Below are 22402 nucleotides of genomic sequence, written 5' to 3'. Positions count from 1 at the left end.
CTATAACGATTAATAAAACTCAACACAGCACTGTACATCACAATCAGATATTTTATTTACATACTCAAGTAAATGGCATAAACAATCAAAGACTTTAACTCAATATAGAAAGCAGATATTTATTGACAGAGAATGAACATTATCTTCAAGCTTAACATCATATTCTTGTTTTACCACATAAATCTAGCAGGTTGTCCATTTTTAGAAGCAACAATCAAAAGCTTTTTCTGCAGTCACACTCGCATCAGGGTCCGTTGATTTAAACGCGCCAAATCGATCGAAATCACTAAAATATGTGTTTACTCTCACATAGGTTATGTAAGGTATAAAGTAAAGAAAGAATATAAATAAACCGCTAAAGTATCAGGCAGTGAGGTCAAATGATGCGAGCGCGCGGCTCTTTGCATAAAAGAGAAGGCGCGTGCTCGAGACGCACGCGCATATCCCTGATAGCACAAGTACATCTGGCAGACATCGATTTGATATACATGGATATATATGATTGTATTTTCATTAAGCTTAACTAGTTTATTATGTTCAGCCATTAAAGGGCACATTTATTAATTTCATTTGGTATATAACATGTGTTAATGTGATCTTATAATTTCTATATTGCACATGTCACTGACGTTTACCAGTTTTGACTATTTTTCTGGTTGCAGAAAAATTACCATCAGGGAACGTTATTTTCTGGTTTAAAAAAAATAAAAATAACCATCAGGGAACGTTACTTTCTGGTTATTTTCTGGTTGCAAAAAGAACCAAAATGGAACCAAAAACTAACGTTAGGGGAATGTTCTGCGTTTGCTGGGATGGCGGACGGGAGTAGGATTTCTGCTGTGACAGATATGATTTATTAGTTTTTCCGCAAAAGCTTCAATTGCCTTGTCTTGTCGTTAAATTTGTACATATTTACATATATTAATAACCATTTGAAGCATACTGCCTGTTACACTGCGAAAATAGCATGTATTTCACCAATATTCCATAGTCAGCAAGCTGACTGATAAAACGAGTATGTACGGTTGAAAACTATTACTAAATAATATTTTAAGACACACACAAGCATGAATCTGGCGTCCTCCATTCTTTCCGACATAAAGGAGCTGAACACAACCAGCTCCGAATCATGACATCAGAAGTGGGAATTATCAAATTTCCGAGGCAGCAATTCACGACGTTATTTGAGGACGTGGCTAGGAGATTTCTGGAACGTTAGCAAAAAATCTCAGAAATTGAACGTTGCCAATACGTCCTCAGAACGTGGTAACAAAGTAATGTAACCGTGACCAAATGAAGACAACTGGCGACGTCGTCAGAACGTACCGTGTTTGCTGGGATGCCATTACTCGTTGAAAAATAAATCAATACCATACCATCCCAATGATAAAATACAAGATTAAAATACATCTAAAATTATTTATTTATTTCAAAATGTGTATAATGATTGTCAAAATGTATTTTCCTCTACAAAGTAAAACTACACTGCAAAAGTGAGATACATTACTAAGACCATTTTTGCACAATTTAATTAACGGCATAAACGGCTTAAAACACATTGTTTAAAATTATTAATTATGCTGAGGGTTTATATGTATATTGTGTAAATGTATGTGTCAGTTATTCTGTATCATGTTTGTGTGTATTGTATATAAAATATTAATCTTCTCATTAAGAAACTGATGTAACGTTACAGTGTAAATGAACACACAAAACATGAATTCCCCGCAGACATTTTTATTTTACATAGTAAAACTCCAAATGGATGCATGTCTGTGTGGTTGCCATGGCAACAGTTGCTGTCACTTAATGGAGGACAAAACCTGAAAAAATAATAAATAAATAAGTGCGGAAATAAATATGTGTATAAATGAAGTAGCGATTGTCTCTTTTTCCGCATCGTCACGTATTCCCGAGTGAAACGACTTCTGAAATGAGGGGGAAAAATGTAGAGCGGGTCTTGAGTTCATCTACCCACAACTGGGGTATGTTTCCGGGTTGAACGACATGTTTCCTGGAAACGGTGTGCAACGGAGTTTGAGATACGTTTTCTCTTGTTTGGTGGGTGTGTCAAGAATTTCAGCCCAATCAGCAGCAACATGTGTATAACCCACGCGGTATTAAAGAGACAGCTCGCACAATGAGAAGTAAAGTTGTTTACAAATGTGTCTGCTGCAGCTCGGTATACTCAACAATTGAAGATATTAGAATACATGTATTTTACAGTATTAAAAAAAGAACTCAAAGAATGGCCTTCTCAGTTCCCATAGTTCAACTCTTGCGTCATCACAACAGGGTGTTCAATCGCACCACCGTTTACATTTAAAAAACGTTTTGTCGGGGCTGAACGCAGCCCTGATTGTATCGTTAAAAGGTGAAAGATTTGAACGCCATTTGCAATCTGTCAGTCATTGAAGCCCCGCCCTTGAGCCATCGTCGTGACCAGAAGTGAAGAGAGGTCGTTTCGAGAGCGTTTTCGCTTAACGTTTTTGATTAAAGTCCCCGTGAACCAGAAGTTGCGATGGTTTTTACGAACGTATTTTGACGCAGTGAAATGGAATTTCTAATGAGAAAAATAGTGGGCGTGGTTTTCGTCTTTCTCTGCGATTTGATTGGATGTATAATAACAACCGTTGCATTTTGAAATGGAACTGGCAGCAGACTGATAGTTGAGGGGGAGGACTTAACCGATGCTCCGCCCAAGCCGTCTAACATACGTCATTTAAGATGGATAGTCATTACAGGAAGGAAGTTCATTTTAAGATTTTAACTAGCTTTCCTGTGGCTCAGTGGTTAGAGAATGGCTTGCTAGCAATGCCAAGGCCATGGGTTCAATAGCAGGCGATTGCACATAGTCAGAAACAAATGTACAATGCAATGTAATGGAAGTCACTTTGGATAAAAGCATCTGCCAAATGCATAAATGTAAAAGTAACTGAAGATTATGAGGGCACACAAATTTTAAAAAGAGAATTACCGACATTGCTAAACTATTTACAATAAACACTACAATATTTCATGAAAAAATAGGCATTGTAATTTCTAATTTCACTGGGACTTTAAAGATTAGGCTCCTTACACATTTAATCATTTGTGTAAGTATTTTAACAGCAGTATGTGTATTTATACACATTCATGTATTTGTTTCCGCATTTTTTTTTTTTGCAGGTTTCATCCTCCATAGTGACAGTAGATGAGGGGTGAAAGTGTAAATGACACAGATCCTGTCAATCAAAACGAACCCGCGTAACATTTAATTCTGCGCAACAAAAGAAAATATTAAAAAAGAAAACAATGAAATGTTAAATTAAAATTTAGCAGCTATAGAAAACTCTTTTTTCATCACATTACTTGACTTCATCGATGTTAATTGTTCTCTATCCTTCGTAAATAAATAAAACTCCACACCACACCAGCAGTATTGCTAATGATTTACCGGCAATTACAAAGAAACACATCTCCACACACACACACTTATGATAAAATAATAAAATTTGACTAAATTTACTATTTTGGAATAGCACACACTAACAAATCTTTTTACAATGAGACAAGGAACCTGTATTCAATTTGTGAAAAGAGTAAGTTTTGATTTTCACTGCTACAAAACGAGCCCACATTAAATACTGTTAAAAATGAAGTTAATCTAAGAGCATCGGCTACATAAGCACTACAACAGAACAGACGCGTGTGTGTGTGTGTGTGTGCGTGTGTGTGTGTGTGTGTGGATGTACACTGATTTAGACCTGTTCAATCGTCCTGGCTCCTGAAGTCAATTGAAAAGTGTGACTGAATGTTTATGGGTCAGTGCTGGAGCGCCTTGAAAACCATCCTTAAACCCTACAGCCAATAAAACATCAATCTCTGCACACGACTGCAGTGTCACTCTCAAAACTCAAACATGTGTAAACACGCCTACAATCAATTCATTAGCACATTAGACCACACCCTTAGTGTCTGCTGGTTGGAGATGGGGGATGATTGAGAAGAATAGAGGGAGAAAAAGAGAGATGGTGTGGTCGAGCAGAAAGGTTGAAGACATGAATGAGATGAGAGAGAGTCGGGTGAGTGGATCAATATTCATCTTGGTCTTGTGGCGGTTCATCGATATCTTCGTCTTCTGGAGGTGCAAAACCATCCTGAAAAAACACAAACGCTGAATAAACCTTCAGTTTATGATCATTTGAATGAAGACAATCAATGATGTGACACACACACACACACACACACACAGTGTTTACCTCTGTAGCGTAGAGGACGTCCATGATTTTGGTGAGGATGGAGCTACTGTCGCTCTTGTGTTCCTGACAGATCAGCTCGATGTCTCTGAGCTTGCTGAAGTAGAAATCTCGTTCCTTCTCCAAACCGTCAACAGTCAACTTCAGGTCCATCAGCTACACACAGACAGAATAAAACATCTTGCTATATTTGAGTCTAGAGGACGCTTTGGAGAAAACATTGACTGACAAGTTAACACACAATTGACAAGATATGTGTGTACCTGCTGGCTAAGTTCCTTGATCTCAGCATCACCGCTTCCGTTACGTGACATTGGCATGTTCCGTCTCATGGCGGTCGACGGGGTGGAGCTGATGGCACGCGGGGGTGGGGGCATGCTTTTGGGTCCTGTTGGTGATGTCCGCTGGGGCCCTGCATTAAACCCAATTCATCAGCCAATCACAACACACGGACTCACACATTTACCAATGCTATGTGGGCAGGCCATGACACAAACATGTCAAGTCTAAAACCCTGGAGCGAGGCAAACACACATAAATAACGGAAATTTCAAGGCTGAAAATCTCAAGCCAAACCAGCAGCCGAGTGAAAACCACACACAGACACACACGTGTGCACACAGGGCATGTGTGTGTGTGTTACCTGCCGTTCTGTAGGGGTTCTTGGGTTTGTGGAAAATGACTTCACCTGGGTTGGGTGGAGGTGTGGCATCATGACCCTGTCGCACTAACTGAGGGTCGTACTCCTTCCCGTCGTAGTTTGCCTCGAAGAACTTCTTAAACCACTGAAGAAACTCAAAGTTGTCCTGAAACCTTCCCTTGACCAGCCTCTCCACAGGAATGATCTACACCAGACACACAGACATGAAGTCCAATGTCTCGTTCAATCAGAAATAAAACAGGTTGTAGGCAGATTTCCGTCTCACCTTGTCCACGTTTATTCTCTTGAACGCCGCCTGCAGGACTTTGAAGTTGTTGATGTATTCGTGTTCCAGTTTTGCTTGGAACCTCACCTTCTTCAGCAGAATACAGCCGGGAAACAACATGTCCATGAACTGACAGTACGCCCCACCTGACAGAGACCACAGCCAATCAGCACACAGTTTCCTGTTGTGTGTGTGTGTGTGTGTGTCATACTGTACCTGAGCAGAGCTGCTCTATCTTGGTGTAGGAGAGCTGAAGGGAGTCGTTGACCCAGGCGAGCATGTCATGTCTGCTCAGGTTCTCATTGGTCATAGATGTTGAGTAAACATTCACCGCCATCACCTAACTGAACACAGACACACTGAATCAGTCCTACAAAAAAGCACACAGAACAAAAAAAAACAAAGAAACACAACACACAGCAATCCCTGATAGCACACATACATCTGGCAGAAATCTATTTGATGTCTGCATTTTCATCTGCAGGACATCTGGCAGATGCTGTTTGCTCATCTGCCCTACATCTCTGAGACGTCTGCTGTCAGATGTCATATAGACCTCTAGAAGATGTCTGTAAGACGTGCATGATTTAGAATGGATGTACAACAGCTCTTTCTAAGATGTTTAGCAGATGTTTTTACACAGCAGATGTTTTTCAGATCTCCAGATCTTTAGCAGACATCTTACAGATTTACCTGTGCTATCTGGGATAACACACGTGATGTGAATACAACACACAGAGAGATAAACGTGGGCGTGCACATGTTCTCACTTTAAGCTCATTACTGAAGTCTCAAAACAGCTAAGATCACACAAAGTGACTGATGTCACTTCCTCCTGTCTGTCTGTCTCTCTCGCTCACCTTTGACCCAACTTAGACACTGTCACAAGACATCAATGTGTGTGTGTGTGTGTGTTTCAGTTTCTGTGTATGTGTCTCTACAGTGTCATTTTTCATACTGCCTACTTTCATGTCCCCCCTCACCGTCAGTAGGTGGACGTCACTGTAGTACACTGATTCTCCTCTGGTTTACTGCTCTCAACAGACCAGCGTCCTACAAATCAACCACACTGAGAAAAACACAAACTCACTTATAGTGGCCAGAGAGATAGAGAGAGAGAGAGAGAGAGAGAGAGAGAGAGAGAGAGAGAGAGAGAGAGAGAGACAGAAAGATAGAGAGAGAGACAGAGACAGAGAGAGAGAGAGAGAGAGAGAGAGAGAGAGAGAGAGAGAGAGAGAGAGAGAGAGAGAGAGAGCGAGAGAGAGAGAGAGAGAGAGAGAGAGAGTGACACAATAAGTGGAAATTCAAGCCCGTATCAGTTCAACAGTAACAGAGAATGTGAGCTCAACCCGTGACATTATTCACATGTATGACGGATGTGCTACAGTCTAAACTCGCACACAAATAGAGTCTGACTTCGCACAACACTGCACAGATATTCCGATGTTCTTGTTTAAATGCTCAGTACATATCAGTTTCTGCTGAATGCAGGGAATGTGTCTGATAGAAATATTCAGCATGCTTTCCTCTGTGTGCATGGGAACTTTTTTTGTCTGTGTCACTCTGTAAACTCAAGGCGATTACTTCAGAATTACAATCCGTGTGTATGAAATGTGGACTTATCTTAAAAAACAGTGCATTGTTTGTCTAAAATACGTGTTAATTTGTATGTGTCATTCTGTATATGTTAAATCGATCTGAAGCATTGTTCCAGTGCTATAATGTTTTGAAAGGCAGCGTCTGTTCACATGATGCGCAGCAGCGGCCAGTAAAGGCCCGTGCAGAGTGCAGACTCACACCGGGACAAAAATGCACCGAATCATTAATAAAAGTATCGTTATTGTGATCGTTAATGTGATTTAAAGCCCAACAAATGAGATAATGCGCGCGCGGGTGTGTCAGGCCTCTAGTGTAGTCTCTCCTCACTATAATAACATCTAAGGACGCATTTAAAGCGCTTAATGTGCGTCGCGCTTAGTTTTAAATAACCCGCACAGGTGCAGAAGAGGGTGTTTCACTCACGGTCGTGGTAAATCGGTCCCCTCTTGTGCTTGCTGTAACGGTGCGCAGTCTCTCTCGTATCTGAAGCGTCTCTAAATACGCAGTTCCACCAGTTTGCACCAGAGCTGTTGAATATGAGAGTTACGACACTCGATCGCGCCGCCGTGTGGTCACGTGGTTCATGGAGCCCTCAATAGAGAATGTAAAGCTACGTCACGTCGTGTTGAATGTTGCGCCATCTTGGGAGGAACGCTGTCAGCGCGTTCAATGCTGTGTTTTGATTTCACATTTACGCATACTTACATTGCATTATCCTATACATTTGTTTCTAAGTATATGCAATCCCCTGGGATCGAACCCACGACCTTGGCGTTGTTAGCGCCATGCTCGTACCACTGAACTACAAGAAAGCACCTTGTTTTTTCTTGTTTGATTAGGAAATATAACTGTGGTAGGTCGGTCTTGCTGTGTTAAAAACTGCAATAGCATTATGCAGAGTCGTTCGGGAAAATCCCCTGGTTCTTTCACTTTCGATTTCTCCATACATCAAACAAAACAAGTAACGGTACATATCAAAACAATAATAGCAGTGGGGTATGATCCTCCCAAGATGGCAACGCCACTGCAACATGCAACATGACCGGACCAAACTGCAACATTTAACATCCAACTCAATAAAACGTTAAAACATGCAGTTATTTCACCAACTGTACAGCAAATTTGGGAAACACTGAAATGAATGGGCTTCAGTGCAATGTTTGGAACTATCAGACACTCCATGACTGAGTTACTTCCGCATTCCATTTTTTCTATGAAGGGCAGTTTCTCAATTCCAAGAACGCAAAGAACGGACTTGTGTTCTCGCGGTGACCGGTCTTGTGAGGCAGCCTCAGAAGAACGAACTTGGATGAACGCGCCGCAGTGAATTCTACGCACACAAGGCTGCATTTGATGCATCCTTGATATCGAGAACACATCCGGGTACTTTAATGTGTTCTCTGTTCTTGAGTATTGGAACCAGACTTAGACGGCAATTGATGACGTAGAGCGAGAACACGAGGACACAAGACTGCTGAAGAACGCATATTGAGAAACGGCCAGTGTCTATGTGAGTGTCGTAACTCTGTTTTTCAACGGCTCTGGTTTCCACCAGCCACTGGCGACAGCGCGTGTGCGTGAAATCATTGCACGTCTACACAATAAAAGAACCGGAAGTGTGGACGCGCATTGATTCTGTCTAGTGTGCACATTTATTACAATAGAAAGTTAATGCTTTAAAGCTCTCTATTTTGTTATACGTCTAAGGAGTATATTGTTTTCTTAGTAACCGAAACAAAGACTAAAAAAGCTTAATAATGCACTTTCTTTTTAACATCAAGTATATTTAATATATATTACATGTAAAATTATATAATACAAAAATATACGTCACACATGTGAGGATCAATTTTCATATACAGAAATTGACATTTATAAACAATATTTATAATCATTTGGTTAATTTACAAGGTAACTGTTATCTGTGCAAACGAAATTGTGTAAAATTGAAGTTTCAGACAAATATTTTTTATTGATTTAATGATTATAGTTGCACTCTGATACTATTGTCTGTATTACTATACTTTTGCACTTAAAGATTTTTTTTAATTCAGGGATCAAAGGGATAGAAAATGTACACTACTGAAAATAATAAATAGAAACCGTTTCTTTTGTGATATTTTTTATTTTTGCACTTTTTCACATGATGGGTAAACAAACTTCAACGACACAAAATCACAAACTAATTTACAAAGTGCTTTTCTGAAAATGATGTAAAAAAATCTAAACAAATCCTTAAAATCAAGAAGTGTCACATAAATTCTTCATTTAAAAACAGCACCAAAAGCCCTAAAGCTCATGCCTGGACTCAACACACATAACAAGAATAATAACAGCCAATAAGCACACGATATTTCATTTATAAAGGACTCCAGCATCACATCAACCAGCGCAGAGCAATAAACTCTCATGGCATGACTGTGTAAGAGGAAGAGAAGATCATAAAAGAGAGAATCACATCATGCGTGTCTTTACTGTTAGTGCTTCAAGTAGAATGTGAGTTAAATTAACCACACTACTAACTTATCCATTAACTTCCTGACAATGAGGACACTGACACATCAGATATTACTTTTACTACACAGTCAACACAATTTTACCAGATACTCTATAAATATAGCCTACATATGTCAAATATAGATATTGCACAGATAAACATGAGATCATGTGTGTTTTAGGAAGGTAACACACATCAGAAAAACACACACGTTGTTTGCGTGCACTGACTGACCCGATGTGCATGTATGATGTGTGTATCTGAATCACAAACTATAAAATGGATTTTACATTTGTGATCTCATTCAATAACATTTTGTTTATGTTCATTTCTTTTTTGGCATCATCATGAATTATAAACACTGAGGTTGAATGTCTTCTTTCAGTTAGGTTTTCATTGATCAAAAGCAACCAGCTCACTTTTAGATAAAAAAATTGTTTTGTTAAGAAAATAAATTGCCCATGTACAGTTTTGTCTGCAAAACTCATTTTTAGCCTTTCAGCATAAATGTTTAGATTAAAATGTTTTAAGATCATTGGAAACATATATTTGCTGTCACTTGGCACTGTTCAGTTCAGTTATGGAAAAATGGCACTCTGATTATTTCTAATCCTGGAACAGTGCTGTGACTTAATCCAGTTCTTCCTTTACTAACAAACATCATATAAGAGACCTGTGAGAATGGGTCATTCTGGGGTTCCCACGGTTACCAGATGCCACTGGAGCGTCCACCAGGTGGAGCCAGGATTCGAGCAGAGGACCGCTTTGGAACGTGGTCGTCCACTTGAGTGCCTGCGGAGAAAAAAAAACCTTAGTACACATTCATCTCATTATATCACAGATATAGGGAGAGTAATGACAGACACATGTAATGCCAATATAAAATAAGTGTACAGATTTATTTCCTGATAAATCTTGGACAGTACGTTTGACAAACTATTTAAAAAAGTATGAAGTATGCAGAGGATGTTATGAAGTATGTATCTGAACACACACACACCTGACAGACTAAAGCTGGACTCGTGCAGGTCTCGAATGCCTCCGGGTCTAGTTGTCACTTGCATGGGTACGTCACCCTCAGAGGGGGCGGAGTCTTTCCTGCCAGCATTGGCTACTGCGGCAACAACCCCCGAGTAAGGAGCCCGATCCACCCCGTGCATGGTTTGAATCTAGCACAAAATCCCAGTGTGTCAGAAAGTGCGAAAAATGTCACGTTTCACAACGATAACAGCGAGCGTCACCTTTTCTCTTTGAATAATTCTCTTGTACAGGAAATCCGGGAAGGGTCGGAGAGGACAGAACCTTCCGGAGCCCTCGGCACACATGAACGCTCCGTTCTCACACACCAGTCGACCGCGGCTGATGGTCACTAGAGGAACGCCGTGACAGCGCTGATTCTCATACAGATTAAAGTCTCCGCCCTGCACCTGAGCGCAGGATGAGATGGTCCTGTCGTGAAGACGGAGGTGTGTGTCAGACAAACACAACAGGTTGAACACAGATAATTAATGTGCGTTCACGTGTTTGTGAATCACCGGATAGCATCAGGGTCCCACACCAGCACATCAGCATCAGCTCCCGGTGCGACCCGCCCCTTCCTCGGGTACAGATTATACATTTTAGCAGCGTTGGAGCTCGTCACCGCCACAAAACGATTCTCATCCATCTTACCACTGACCTGACAGACAAAAGACATCCAGCAATGAGAATAAATCTGTGTCTGTGTGTGTGTGTCAGCATTCATGAGGTCAGAGTTAACCATCGTACCACTCCTCTCTCCCATATGACGCTCATGCGGTCCTCCACGCCGGCCGCCCCCTGTGGGATCTTCGTGAAGTCCTCCTTCCCCATGGCCTTCTGCTTCGTGGTAAACGAGCGATGATCCGACGCCACCGCGTTTATGATGTCACTGAGTACACAGGAAATACCCTGAGGTGGGCAGGGCTATTAAACTGATGACTCGTGAGTGTTTGAGATTGGTGCGTACTTGCCCAGCAGGCCCATGAGGTAGTCGGGGGTGTTAGGGTCGAGGCGGAGGGGCGGAGCGATGACGTGAGCGGCCGCATGTGCCCAATCCTGATGATAATAATGCATTCCGCTCAACACCGTGTGAGCCAGTGTGGTTTCAGCGTGGACCACCTTACCTGCAAACGCACACATGCACACACACATTTAATTTAATAGACTACAAGATGCAGGAAGACAGATTTTTATGCAACTAAAATATACCATAGATAATAAAGATTACATGTGAATGTGATGTTACAGGTCCCGGTCAAAGGGAGGAACTGTATTCAGAGTAAACTTTTTCAATAAAAAAGTAAGAGAGACAAGAGTTTGCTGTTAGTCAAGCGATCCTCTGTGTTGTCTGAAGAGGCACCACATTTGTCCCGGTAACTCAAGCTCTCAACTGCCACCAAGAACTTAAAAGATGCAGCTCTACATTCTTACAGTAACACTATCTCTAATTACTATAAGCACCATTTCATATGAATGTTAATATACATAAATAGAAAATATATACACGTATACAAATCACTTGATTGTGACCCAAAAATAGCAGGGGGTCACAGTGATATTAAGATGATGTGATCTCTTTAAAACTGACCTTGCATCCGAGCGGCAGCGATGACATCAGCAGCACTCATACTGGACACGTTCACCAGATACACTGGACAATGAGCCTGAAGAGAACAAGATGTGAGACACACAAACAGACACACTCACACACAAACATAGATACACTCACACACGCTCACCCTGTTTGCAATGGTTATGGCTCTGTGTGCAGCTTCAGCTTCGAGCTACGGAAACACACACACACACTCATCAGCTCATCTGTACTGAAAATAGACACATTATCAGTTTTTCAATATAAATGTGCTTTATTGACATGACAAAAATTGTAGATTTGTTTCCTGCATCCTGCATCGCTGCCGGCGGCTTGTTTGTATCAGTGCTTTTACCACTTCGCTCTAATATTATTGTATTTTATTGTCGTTGCTAACTTATCCTGATATCTCAATAACCCTGTTCTTGTTATCTACTTGAAGATTCTAAACCGAAAGTGATAGTTAACTTAACGCCGTTAGCATAGCAATAGCGTGTTAGCTTGCTTTCTGTTTACACTGTGGAATATCATCTTGCCTCTGGTTTGTCTTGTGTGCTAACCGTTTCTCTTTTTAAGCGATTATACTACGATCCATCGAGCAACCTTGGTAAGTTGGAATTGCACTTCAAATCCGGTGAGTTATGGCTTCTATTCCTATTGTTGTTACTTGCACCTCATGTCATATGTTTAGCTTAGCCTTCTCTGTCAGCTGCGAGGGTTTTATATGCGATAAATGCAGGGAAATAGTTAGGCTGACAGAGAAGATCTTAGAATTAGAGTCTCGCATCCAATCTTTATCTGAGGATAGTAAGAGTTTAACGACGATAGAAAACACTTTGGATGCGAGCAACATTAGCGCACACAGCTCGGTTCCGGTTGAAAATCCCCCGCAGCTGGGAAACTTCGTGACTGTGAGACGGCGTAGTCGCAGGACAAAACATCACTCGACCGTTCCGATTACAGTCTCGAACAGGTTTGCCCCGCTCAGTGACGCACCGGCTGAGAAACCTGCTGAAAGTGCCCTAGTTATCGGTGATTCTATTGTTCGGAACGTTAACATAGAGGCACCAGCCACCATAGTCCAATGTTTACCGGGAGCCAGAGCGCCTGACATCAAGTCAAATTTAAATGTGCTGGCTAAGGCTAATCGTAAATTCAGTAAGATTGTCATTCACGTCGGCACAAATGATGTTCGACTCCGTCAATCGGAGATCACAAAAGATAACATTAAAGAGGTGTGTGAGCTCGCAAGCATGATGTCAGACACTGTAATATTCTCTGGCCCCCTCAATGCTTATCGTGGTGATGAGATTTATAGCAGATTATCATCACTAAATGGCTGGTTGTCTGAGTGGTGCCTGCAGAATGATATAGTTTTTATAAATAACTGGAAGAGTTTTGAGGGCAGACCTGACCTGTTGAAACGAGATGGTCTCCATCCCTCCTGGGCTGGGACTTCCATCCTGTCTAGAAATATGGCAAAAAGTCTTAATGCTAATGCTAAAACTTGACTCGCTGGGGCCCAGGTCAGGGAGCAGACAGTATGGCTTAACCAACTGTCTGCTTGCCGTCTCACGTCGCAGAATACACAAAATGTACAACATGTAGTAATCCGTTCTCCCAAACATCACAAAATAGAGACTGTGTCTGTCCCCCGGATTAGCAAACATAAAATAATGCGTAAACCTCTTGAAAGTAATTTAATAAACGTTAAACAAACTAAACATGAACAAAATACAGATAATCAACTGTTACGACTCGGATTGCTAAATATTAGATCTCTCTCTAATAAAGCACTTTTTGTTAACGATATGATAACAGATCATAAAATAGACATGCTCTGTTTGACAGAAACATGGCTAAAACCAGATGATTATATTGCTTTAAATGAATCTGTCCCCCAAGATTATTATTATAAACACGAGCCTCGTCTAAAAGGCAGAGGGGGAGGTGTCGCAGCACTTTACAATAACTCTCTTAGCATTTCCCAGAAGTCGAACTCTAAATATAATTCTTTTGAAGTCATGGTTCTTCATGTTTCAACACCTAATACTAAAGATAAAACACTTTTTAAATTGATTCTAGCTATTGTATATAGGCCTCCAGGGCACCACACAGATTTTATTAAAGAATTTGGTGGGTTCTTATCAGAACTAGTACTGGCCGCAGATAGACTCCTTGTCGTTGGTGACTTTAACATCCACGTAGATAACGTTACAGATGCCTTAGGAATGGCTTTCAAAGACACTCTTAACTCCATGGGCATTAGTCAACATGTGTCAGGACCCACTCACCTTCGTAATCATACTTTAGATTTAATACTGTCTTACGGTATAAATGTGGACGACGTTAAAATCCTTCAGCAGAGTGAAGACATTTCGGATCATTATCTGGTATTATGTTTGCTTCACTGGCCTACGGCTGCAAATAAAACTCATTGTTACAAATATGGTAGAACAATAACTTCAACTACCAAAGATGCGTTTCTCGATAATCTGCCCGAATTGTCTCAAATCATGAGAAATAACGTTGAAGATCTTGACATTACCACTGAAAATTTTAATTCCACCTTCTCGGTAACGCTAGACAAAGTTGCTCCACTACGTTTAAAGAAGATTAAAAATGGCAGCCCCACACCGTGGTATAATGAACACACTCAGGCTCTAAAGAAAGCGGCCCGAAAAATGGAGCGCAACTTTAAGAAAACTAAATTAGAGGTATTTCGTACAGCATGGAAGGATAGTATTCGAAAATACAGGAAAGCCCTAATAACTTCTAGATCCGCCTACTTTTCATCACTAATAGAAGAAAACCAGCACAACCCTAGGTTTTTATTTAACACGGTGGCTAAATTAACAAAAAATAAATCGTCAGTGACTTCTGATCCTGTATATCAGCATAGCAGTGATGAATTTATGAACTACTTCACATATAAAATCCAAGATATTAGAGAAAAAATTATAACAATGCAATCAGAAGTGAAACCCGCTGAACAAACTAACTACAGCGCCCTTAAGGAGAAAATGCAATTATTTTATACCGTAGATCAAGATGAGCTGTCTAAAATTATTAGATCATCTAAATCAACAACATGCATACTAGACCCTATACCTACAAATCTACTGAAAGAGATGCTCCCAGAAATTATAGATCCTCTTCTTGGTATTATTAACTCATCTCTGACATTAGGACATGTGCCTAAAGCATATAAGGTGGCTGTTATAAGGCCCCTTGTCAAAAAACCCCAACTCGACCCTAGAGAACTAAGGAACTACAGGCCTATATCGAATCTACCTTTCATATCTAAAGTTCTGGAAAAAGTAGTTTCAACTCAATTATGCTCCTTCCTCCAAAGGAATGACATCAATGAAGAATTCCAGTCTGGATTTAGAGCATGTCACAGTACAGAGACTGCTTTGATCAGAGTTACAAATGATCTGCTATTGGCGTCTGACCGAGGTTGTATCTCGTTATTGGTGCTGCTAGACCTTAGTGCTGCATTCGATACCATTGACCACAGCACACTCCTACATAGACTCGAAAATTATGTCGGCATTAAGGGAATAGCTTTGAAATGGTTTAAATCTTATTTATCCGACCGTTTTCAATTTGTAGCAATAAACAATGAGGTGTCACGCAAATCGCAAGTCCAGTACGGTGTACCACAGGGCTCAGTCTTAGGGCCTCTGCTCTTCGCATTATACATGCTACCTCTAGGAGATATAATAAAGCGACACGGAGTTAGCTTTCACTGTTATGCTGATGATACTCAACTTTATATTTCCTCGAAGCCTCATGAAACACAGCAGTTCCATCGAATAATGGAATGCATAGTCGATATAAAAAACTGGATGAGTAACAACTTTTTATTACTGAACTCGGACAAAACGGAAGTGTTACTTATTGGACCGAAAACTGCTATAAGTAACAACCAAGAATACTGTTTAACTATTGACGGATGTTCCATAAAACCCTCGTCGTCAGCAAAGAATCTTGGCGTTCTATTCGATAGTAATCTGTCATTTGAGAGCCACGTCGCCAACACCTGTAAAATTGCGTTTTTCCATCTTAAGAATATATCTAAACTACGTCATATGCTGTCAATCTCAGATGCAGAGAAGTTAATTCATGCATTCATGACATCAAGACTAGATTACTGTAATGCACTGTTAGGTGGTTGCCCTGCAGGCTTATTACAAAAACTCCAATTGGTCCAAAACGCGGCAGCTCGAGTTCTTACACGTACAAAAAAGTATGAACATATTAGCCCGGTTCTGTCAACCTTGCACTGGTTACCTATAAAGCATCGCGTTAACTTTAAAATCTTGCTTATTACCTATAAAGCCTTACATGGTTTAGCTCCTCAATACTTGAATGAACTCCTTTTGTATTACAGTCCTTCACGTGCATTACGCTCTCAGGCGTCCTGTCAGTTGGTAATACCTAGAATTTCAAAATCAAGTGCAGGTGGTAGATCCTTTTCCTATCTAGCGCCTAAACTTTGGAATAGTCTTCCCTGCACTGTCCGGGAGGCAGACACACTCTGTCAGTTTAAATCTAGACTAAAGACGCATCTTTTTAATCTTGCATACACTACTCTTCCATAATATAAATCTTCAGAGGGTTTAGGCTGCATTAGTTAGATCAACCGGAACCAAAAACACAACTGATGTACTTGTTGCATCAAAGAGTACAGAACAGTACTCTACTCTCAGCCAGTCTTGTCTCATTGTTCCAAGGTTACCACAGCGAGCAGGATGCAGTTCATGGCCTGACCTGATGGTAGAGTGGAGAATGGGAAGTGGGGACCTGACAAGAGCTGAGATGATAGAGCTGGATAAAGAAGGACGCGGTCTCTTGACATGTCTTCACCACAAAACTTCAAATGCTATTAGATTATTAATGATAATCTTAAACTATAATTTATTTTATTATTAAGTTTATTTATTTTATTTAGCCTTGTTGTGCAAGTTCTCTGGAGCTTGTGCAGAGGCAGCAGCTTTTGCCAGAGGGGAACTGGAATCCCCTGGTTGGGCCTGGGTTCTCCTGAGGTTTTTTTTCTCGATTAGAGTTTTGGGTTCCTCGCCACCGTTTGCATACTGTTTTTGCACTATCTGCCTGACCGGGGGGGCTGCTTTAGAATCTTAAAGTTTTACTTAATTAATATTGCATATAGGAATTTATTATCTGTTATATTTGACCTGTGCTTCTCTCTCCTTTATCCTAAATGTGTGCTCTCACTGAGCGTGTGTGTGTGTGCGTACTTGTCTGTGTACGTACGTGTGTGTGTGTGTGTGTGTGTGTGTGTCTGTGTGTGTTGGTGCGTGTGCGTGTTGTGTGTGTGGAGTGTTTTGTGTGTGGGTGTGTCTGTCTTCTGTGTTTTCAACCTTTTCTTGTTTTTGCAGGTACAACTTTGATTGTTTTGCTTGTAGTCAATGTGTCTCATGTACAGCTGCTTTGTAACAATGAAAATTGTAAAAGCGCTATATAAATAAAGTTGAGTTGAGTTGAGTTGTATTTCAAAAGCAATTGCAGTAGCGCTGCGTACAAATACTGCAGAAATATACAAAACGAGCTCAAATACAATGTAAACAAAGGTTAACAGACTAGCAAAGTATACATTTAAAACGGCAGTCCGCAAGTTCTTTTGAGTAAAAATGAGCTAAAACCAATTATTGAGCAAGTACATGAAAGAACTGTGTTTAAAACTGTGTCACATTACCCTTGCTGGATTCACCACGGAACGTTTGTAATAATGGTTTTTAATTTGCCCTGTCGGGTCGTCTTTCCCGGAGATCCTTATATGGTGTCTTTCGTCTATGCGTAATTTCGTCACATTCGTACACAGAACGAAGAGGATCCGGCTGCTAGCCCGCGCGTGGATGCTGCGACTGCGAGTGACAGGCGGTTTGTATGTACTCACAACTGTTGGGTAGGATTTCATACAACGTTTAGTATTATTTATTGCGGCGTTTAGTACTTTTAAACGCCAAGCAGCGTTGACATCTGGGGATTCATCATTTGTGAAAAACAAGAAAGAACGAACTGATGACAGTTTACAAAGAAACGGGGAATGTGATCGGACTCGTGCGAAAATTAATATTGGCAAGGCATTTCAAAGGTGGCGTGAACTCCGTGATCTGAAAGATTGTAAACGGATGCAGATATCGCTTTATTTCTTCTAAACAGGTAAGACAAATTTTTAATATTTCAATAAATAACACAAAAACCGTAGCGCACTTGTTGTGTTAATACAGACGGGTACAGTTTCATCGGTTGTTCTTTCTCTCTTTATGTTCATTATGATAAATGTAATTTAAGCCCTATTCGCCCGGGATTAGTATTATCTGGGGACCTCGTGTGATTTAGAAATGACCTCTCCACATCTGTATTTCATGTGGCGCGAATTAGCACGGACAAGTGAAGCCTGTGATTTTACTCAAATTTACGGACTTATATCCCGGATATGATGGCAAGGCTTTGCATATAGTATATATAGTTGTATGATGTACAATGATTTATGACCGTGCCTGTCAGCATTTGAGACCCGCGTTCGGGATCTTCTGTCCGGTTCGCGTTACGGGAGTTTCCGTGAGAAATAACAAAATGACCCAGCACCCAAAATAATATCAAAATACTTAAACACAGCCTCCATTTGCGCTATGTTTATGTTCTTATTTGTTTCGTGTTATATCATCTGCCATGTTATCTGTGTTTATTATGCGCTACTGATGTACAGTGAAGATTCTCACCGGTGCACCGTCACAGGCCACGACTCAAAACATCAGACTCATCCGCGCAGTTGAGCAGCGCCGAATCACAACTCACGTAAAGAAATACCTCCGCACATCACCTGCAGTAGCAATTACAAACTGAGATGGCGACAAAGAGGCCAATCCTACGGACTGCCGCTTTAAGTAACAGAATACAGTAATATGAGTTATATCTACATCTCTCTCTCTCTCTCACCTCCTCTGGTCGACTTATCTCCATACCCTCAGGTCCACTGATACCCAGATCTAAAGCCTCTTTTTCCCCCTACACACACACGCACGCACGCACGCATGCACACACACAGAGAGAATTAACACATTATTCAAGAATCATTTCACTACAAGCAGCTAAAAAAGTGACAACATATTTATGTGTGTGTGTGTGTGTGTGTGTGTGTGTGTGTGTGTGTGCATGTGTTTGGGCGTTTGTGTGTGTGCGTGTGTTTGGGCGTTTGTGTGTGTGCACGTGTATGTGCGTGCATGTGTTTGTGTGTGCACGTTTGTTTGTGTGTGTGTGTGCGCATTTGTGTGTGTTTGTGCACGTTTGTGTGTGTGCGTGTGTTTGGGCGTTTGTGTGTGTGTGCGTGCATGTGTTTGTGTGTGCACGTTTGTTTGTGTGTGTGTGCGCATTTGTGTGTGTTTGTGCACGTTTGTGTGTGTGCGTGTGTGTTGTCTGACCTCCTGCACAAGTTCTCCGTTCTCAGCGTGGACACGAGCGACAGCTCCGATGTCTTTACAGGTGTTCATCACCTGATAGAGCTCACAGTCCTTCAGCATCATGGTGTCTTTATAAGCCATGAACATCTGAAAAGAGTTGACTCCTTTCTCTCCCACTAACACCTCCATTTCTCTATGCACCTGACCAGCAAACATCACAACACTCATCAAAATACACATTACTTCTCACTTCTACTTTGTACTACGGTACTTATGCAGTGTAGTGTGGTTGTGTACGGGTTCTCGTACCTTCGGCCCCCACCAGGTGACACCCATGTGCAGAGAATAATCACAGCAGGCTTTGGCATCAGCCAGACTACGACACTTCTCAAAGGCCTCCAGCAGGGACGAGTCTCTCTCTGGAAGAACATGAGCCATCACCATAGTGGTGCCTCCCAACAATGCTGCCTGTAGGACGACACACGACAGAACATGTGCCATGATGTTTATATGACAACATGTGGCGACAAACAAAGAAATGATAAGGCTCATCTCACAGGTTCACGATGACACATACAGTATTGAAACAAAACATATTTAGAATATATTGTACTTAAATACTTTTCTTTTATTCTCTCTCGCTCTCTTTCACACACACAGATCTCACAGCAGGTCGCTCTGGTGGTGTTGAATAACAACATGAGTGGAATATAAATGTGTGTGTGAAGAGAGGAAGCAAACGTTTGTAAAGGCATTCACTGAGAACTCTTGCATCATCCACCAGAATGAAATCACTTAGAAGAGTCAAAGTCATATGATTCATGTCTATAAACGCTGCAGGATTTTTAAAGTCAAAGATGTGTTCGGACCATTGACCCTCGGTATGAGCAACAGGAACAGCCAGACAGGTCCCTGCTGTCCATCAAACTGATCAGATGTGATGATGTCATTGCCTGTTTGTCCTCATATCCCACTTTCTGTGACATCACAGGCTAAACATAGGGATGCCAACCACTACTATGGTAACACAGTTACTATAGAAACTAGATGGTCAGCAGGGTTGAGTTTAACAGAGTGAGACAGAAGAAAGAAGAGAGAGTGTGTGTGTGTGTGTGTGTGTGTGTGTGTGTGTGTGTGTGTGTGTGTGTGTGTGTGGGAACAAACGCTTCATCCATTACTGTCTGACACATCTGATTATTATTTGGGTTCACATGAACTGAACTCTAAAGCACTGTTTCAAGGGGACTCAGGAATGTTCCTAACAGCTGCTGTGTGTGTAATCTTGATTATTCCACATCAGCTGTTGTTTCTGTGTGTCATGTGACACAGCATATGTGCACACGCGTGTGTCATAACGTGCTGTATTAAACATGAGCTTCAGTCTCACTTTAGTGCCGCTGTAGAAGTCGTCTTGCGTGCTGGCATTCATGAACGTCTGCTGCAGGTGAACGCTGGTGTCGATCCCGCCCGGCATCACCAGTTTACCTGAAGCGTCAATCACTTTAGCCCCGCCCGGAATCATCAGGTCACGCCCCACCTGCTGGATGACGCCGTTCTCGACGTAGACGTCCTCCTCCTGCGTGACATCATCGTTAACGACACGCCCACCTTTAATGAGAATCCTCATCGAGCTGGAACCCGCAGCCATTATACTGCACAGAGAGAGAGAGAGAGAGAGAGAGAGAGAGAGAGAGACCGGGGTTATGTTCATAAGGTTCATAAGACGAAAAGCTGTTTTCATTTCATTTCAATTTCACTGAAGCTGTTCCATTATTCACTGGGTAAAGGAAAGACACACACACACTTAAAGGGATAGTCCACCCAAAAATGAAAATTCTGTCATCATTTACTCTTTCTCAAGTTGTTTCATACCTGTATAAATAACTGTTCTGTTGAACACAGAGAAAGATATTTGTAAGAATGTTAGCAATTTTCAGTTCTGGGACATCATTCGCTACCATAGTACAAACAATTATTGTATATTTTCTGTTGAACACAAAATTAGATATTTTGAAGAATTTAGGAAAGCGAACAGTTTTGGGGCACCTTTGACTACCATTTTAATTTTTCCTACTATGGTAGTGAATGATGGCCAAGAACTGAAAATTGCTAACATTCTTCCAAATATCTTTCTCTGTGTTCATCAGAACAAAGACATTTATACATATTTGGAACAACTTGAGAAAGAGTAAATTATGACCGAATTTTCATTTTTAGGTGAACTATCCCATTCATTTTTTTCTCATTGCTCTCAAACGTTTCTGTTTTTAATACTCTACTTGTATACTTTATCTAAGTAAAATTACTGTCGTGCAATTATTTTTTTATTCAGATAAATGCAAAAACCAGCAGTGACATCTTTTGCCTCTGTGTTACATGGAACAATCCTGATTTTAAACAGAAAAGGAAACACATGAGATTATTAAATAAATAAACAGCTATAAATAAACAGGCATCCTCTGATGGAACTGTATGTATGTGTAGTGAAAATGTTGGTCACTCTTCATCTAGAAATACACACACACACACATAATGATGATGAAGATGATAATGTTGTGATGTGTCTGATGATGGTGTCTCTGTGTATGTGTGTAAGTCTCTCTCCGCACCACATTATCTGCTCCTCATTTCTAAATATCTCCCCTTCTCTTGTTTAATATCTGATCACATTTGTCAACACTATTTTAATAAGAATGCTTATCTTCAAACATCATGTTTATCAGAATATTTAATACTGTCACTGTTGCTTTGATAATGCAGACAATAATTTTCACGAAAACATATACAAATATTAAATGTAAGAAACATAATAATTTCGCTCAATGATTTATCTGAACAGACATTAGAGACAGAAAAGAGTTTATTCAGAGAATAAACGACACGTACCGTTTCTCAAGATTTTTGATGGTTTTTCTCCCGTTCTGCTCGCGCACTGATGACAGCTGCTACTGCGCGCGCTCCCGCGACCACGACTGACGCGCGAGTTAAAAGACAGGCGAGTGAACCAATGAGATACCGAGTTCAGCTGACCGCTCATGTATTAGCCAATCACATAAAATCTTAAACTAAATGAAAATGAAAAATGTTGCCTTTTAGCAATA

At 40.8% G+C, this 22402-nt stretch overlaps 2 protein-coding genes across 4 annotated transcripts; both read right to left on the bottom strand.

The window, feature by feature from the left end:
• Window positions 1-1721: 1721 nt before the first annotated feature.
• On the bottom strand, window positions 1722-7320 carry mapre3b (microtubule-associated protein, RP/EB family, member 3b). Of its 3 annotated transcripts, none has more exons than XM_057324663.1 (8): window positions 7187-7320; window positions 6148-6233; window positions 5381-5508; window positions 5165-5310; window positions 4927-5083; window positions 4502-4650; window positions 4242-4394; window positions 1722-4139 (listed from the first exon to the last, which is right to left on the bottom strand). In XM_057324663.1, the coding sequence occupies exons 3-8, from the start codon at window positions 5499-5501 to the stop codon at window positions 4074-4076; spliced, it is 792 nt and encodes a 263-aa protein (XP_057180646.1). In that variant the 5' UTR covers window positions 5502-5508; window positions 6148-6233; window positions 7187-7320; the 3' UTR covers window positions 1722-4073. The 3 variants fall into 3 exon arrangements, with proteins under 3 accessions (XP_057180646.1, XP_057180647.1, XP_057180649.1); XM_057324664.1 differs by having other exon boundaries at window positions 6148-6253; window positions 7187-7269; XM_057324666.1 differs by lacking the exon at window positions 6148-6233 and having other exon boundaries at window positions 7187-7294.
• Window positions 7321-8874: 1554 nt separating this feature from the next.
• dpysl5b (dihydropyrimidinase like 5b) lies at window positions 8875-22263 on the bottom strand. Its single transcript, XM_057324549.1, has 13 exons — window positions 22188-22263; window positions 20689-20953; window positions 19611-19769; window positions 19323-19502; window positions 18841-18909; window positions 12020-12064; window positions 11869-11944; window positions 11248-11404; window positions 11028-11169; window positions 10796-10938; window positions 10502-10709; window positions 10261-10429; window positions 8875-10052 (listed from the first exon to the last, which is right to left on the bottom strand). The coding sequence occupies exons 2-13, from the start codon at window positions 20947-20949 to the stop codon at window positions 9967-9969; spliced, it is 1695 nt and encodes a 564-aa protein (XP_057180532.1). The 5' UTR covers window positions 20950-20953; window positions 22188-22263; the 3' UTR covers window positions 8875-9966.
• Window positions 22264-22402: the final 139 nt, after the last annotated feature.

This window comes from Triplophysa rosa, linkage group LG24 (genome assembly GCF_024868665.1).
Source record: "Triplophysa rosa linkage group LG24, Trosa_1v2, whole genome shotgun sequence".
NCBI classification, from domain to species: domain Eukaryota; kingdom Metazoa; phylum Chordata; class Actinopteri; order Cypriniformes; family Nemacheilidae; genus Triplophysa; species Triplophysa rosa.
The sequence above is the reverse complement of the archived record's forward strand: the minus strand, read 5'-3'. Positions and strand labels throughout refer to the sequence as shown.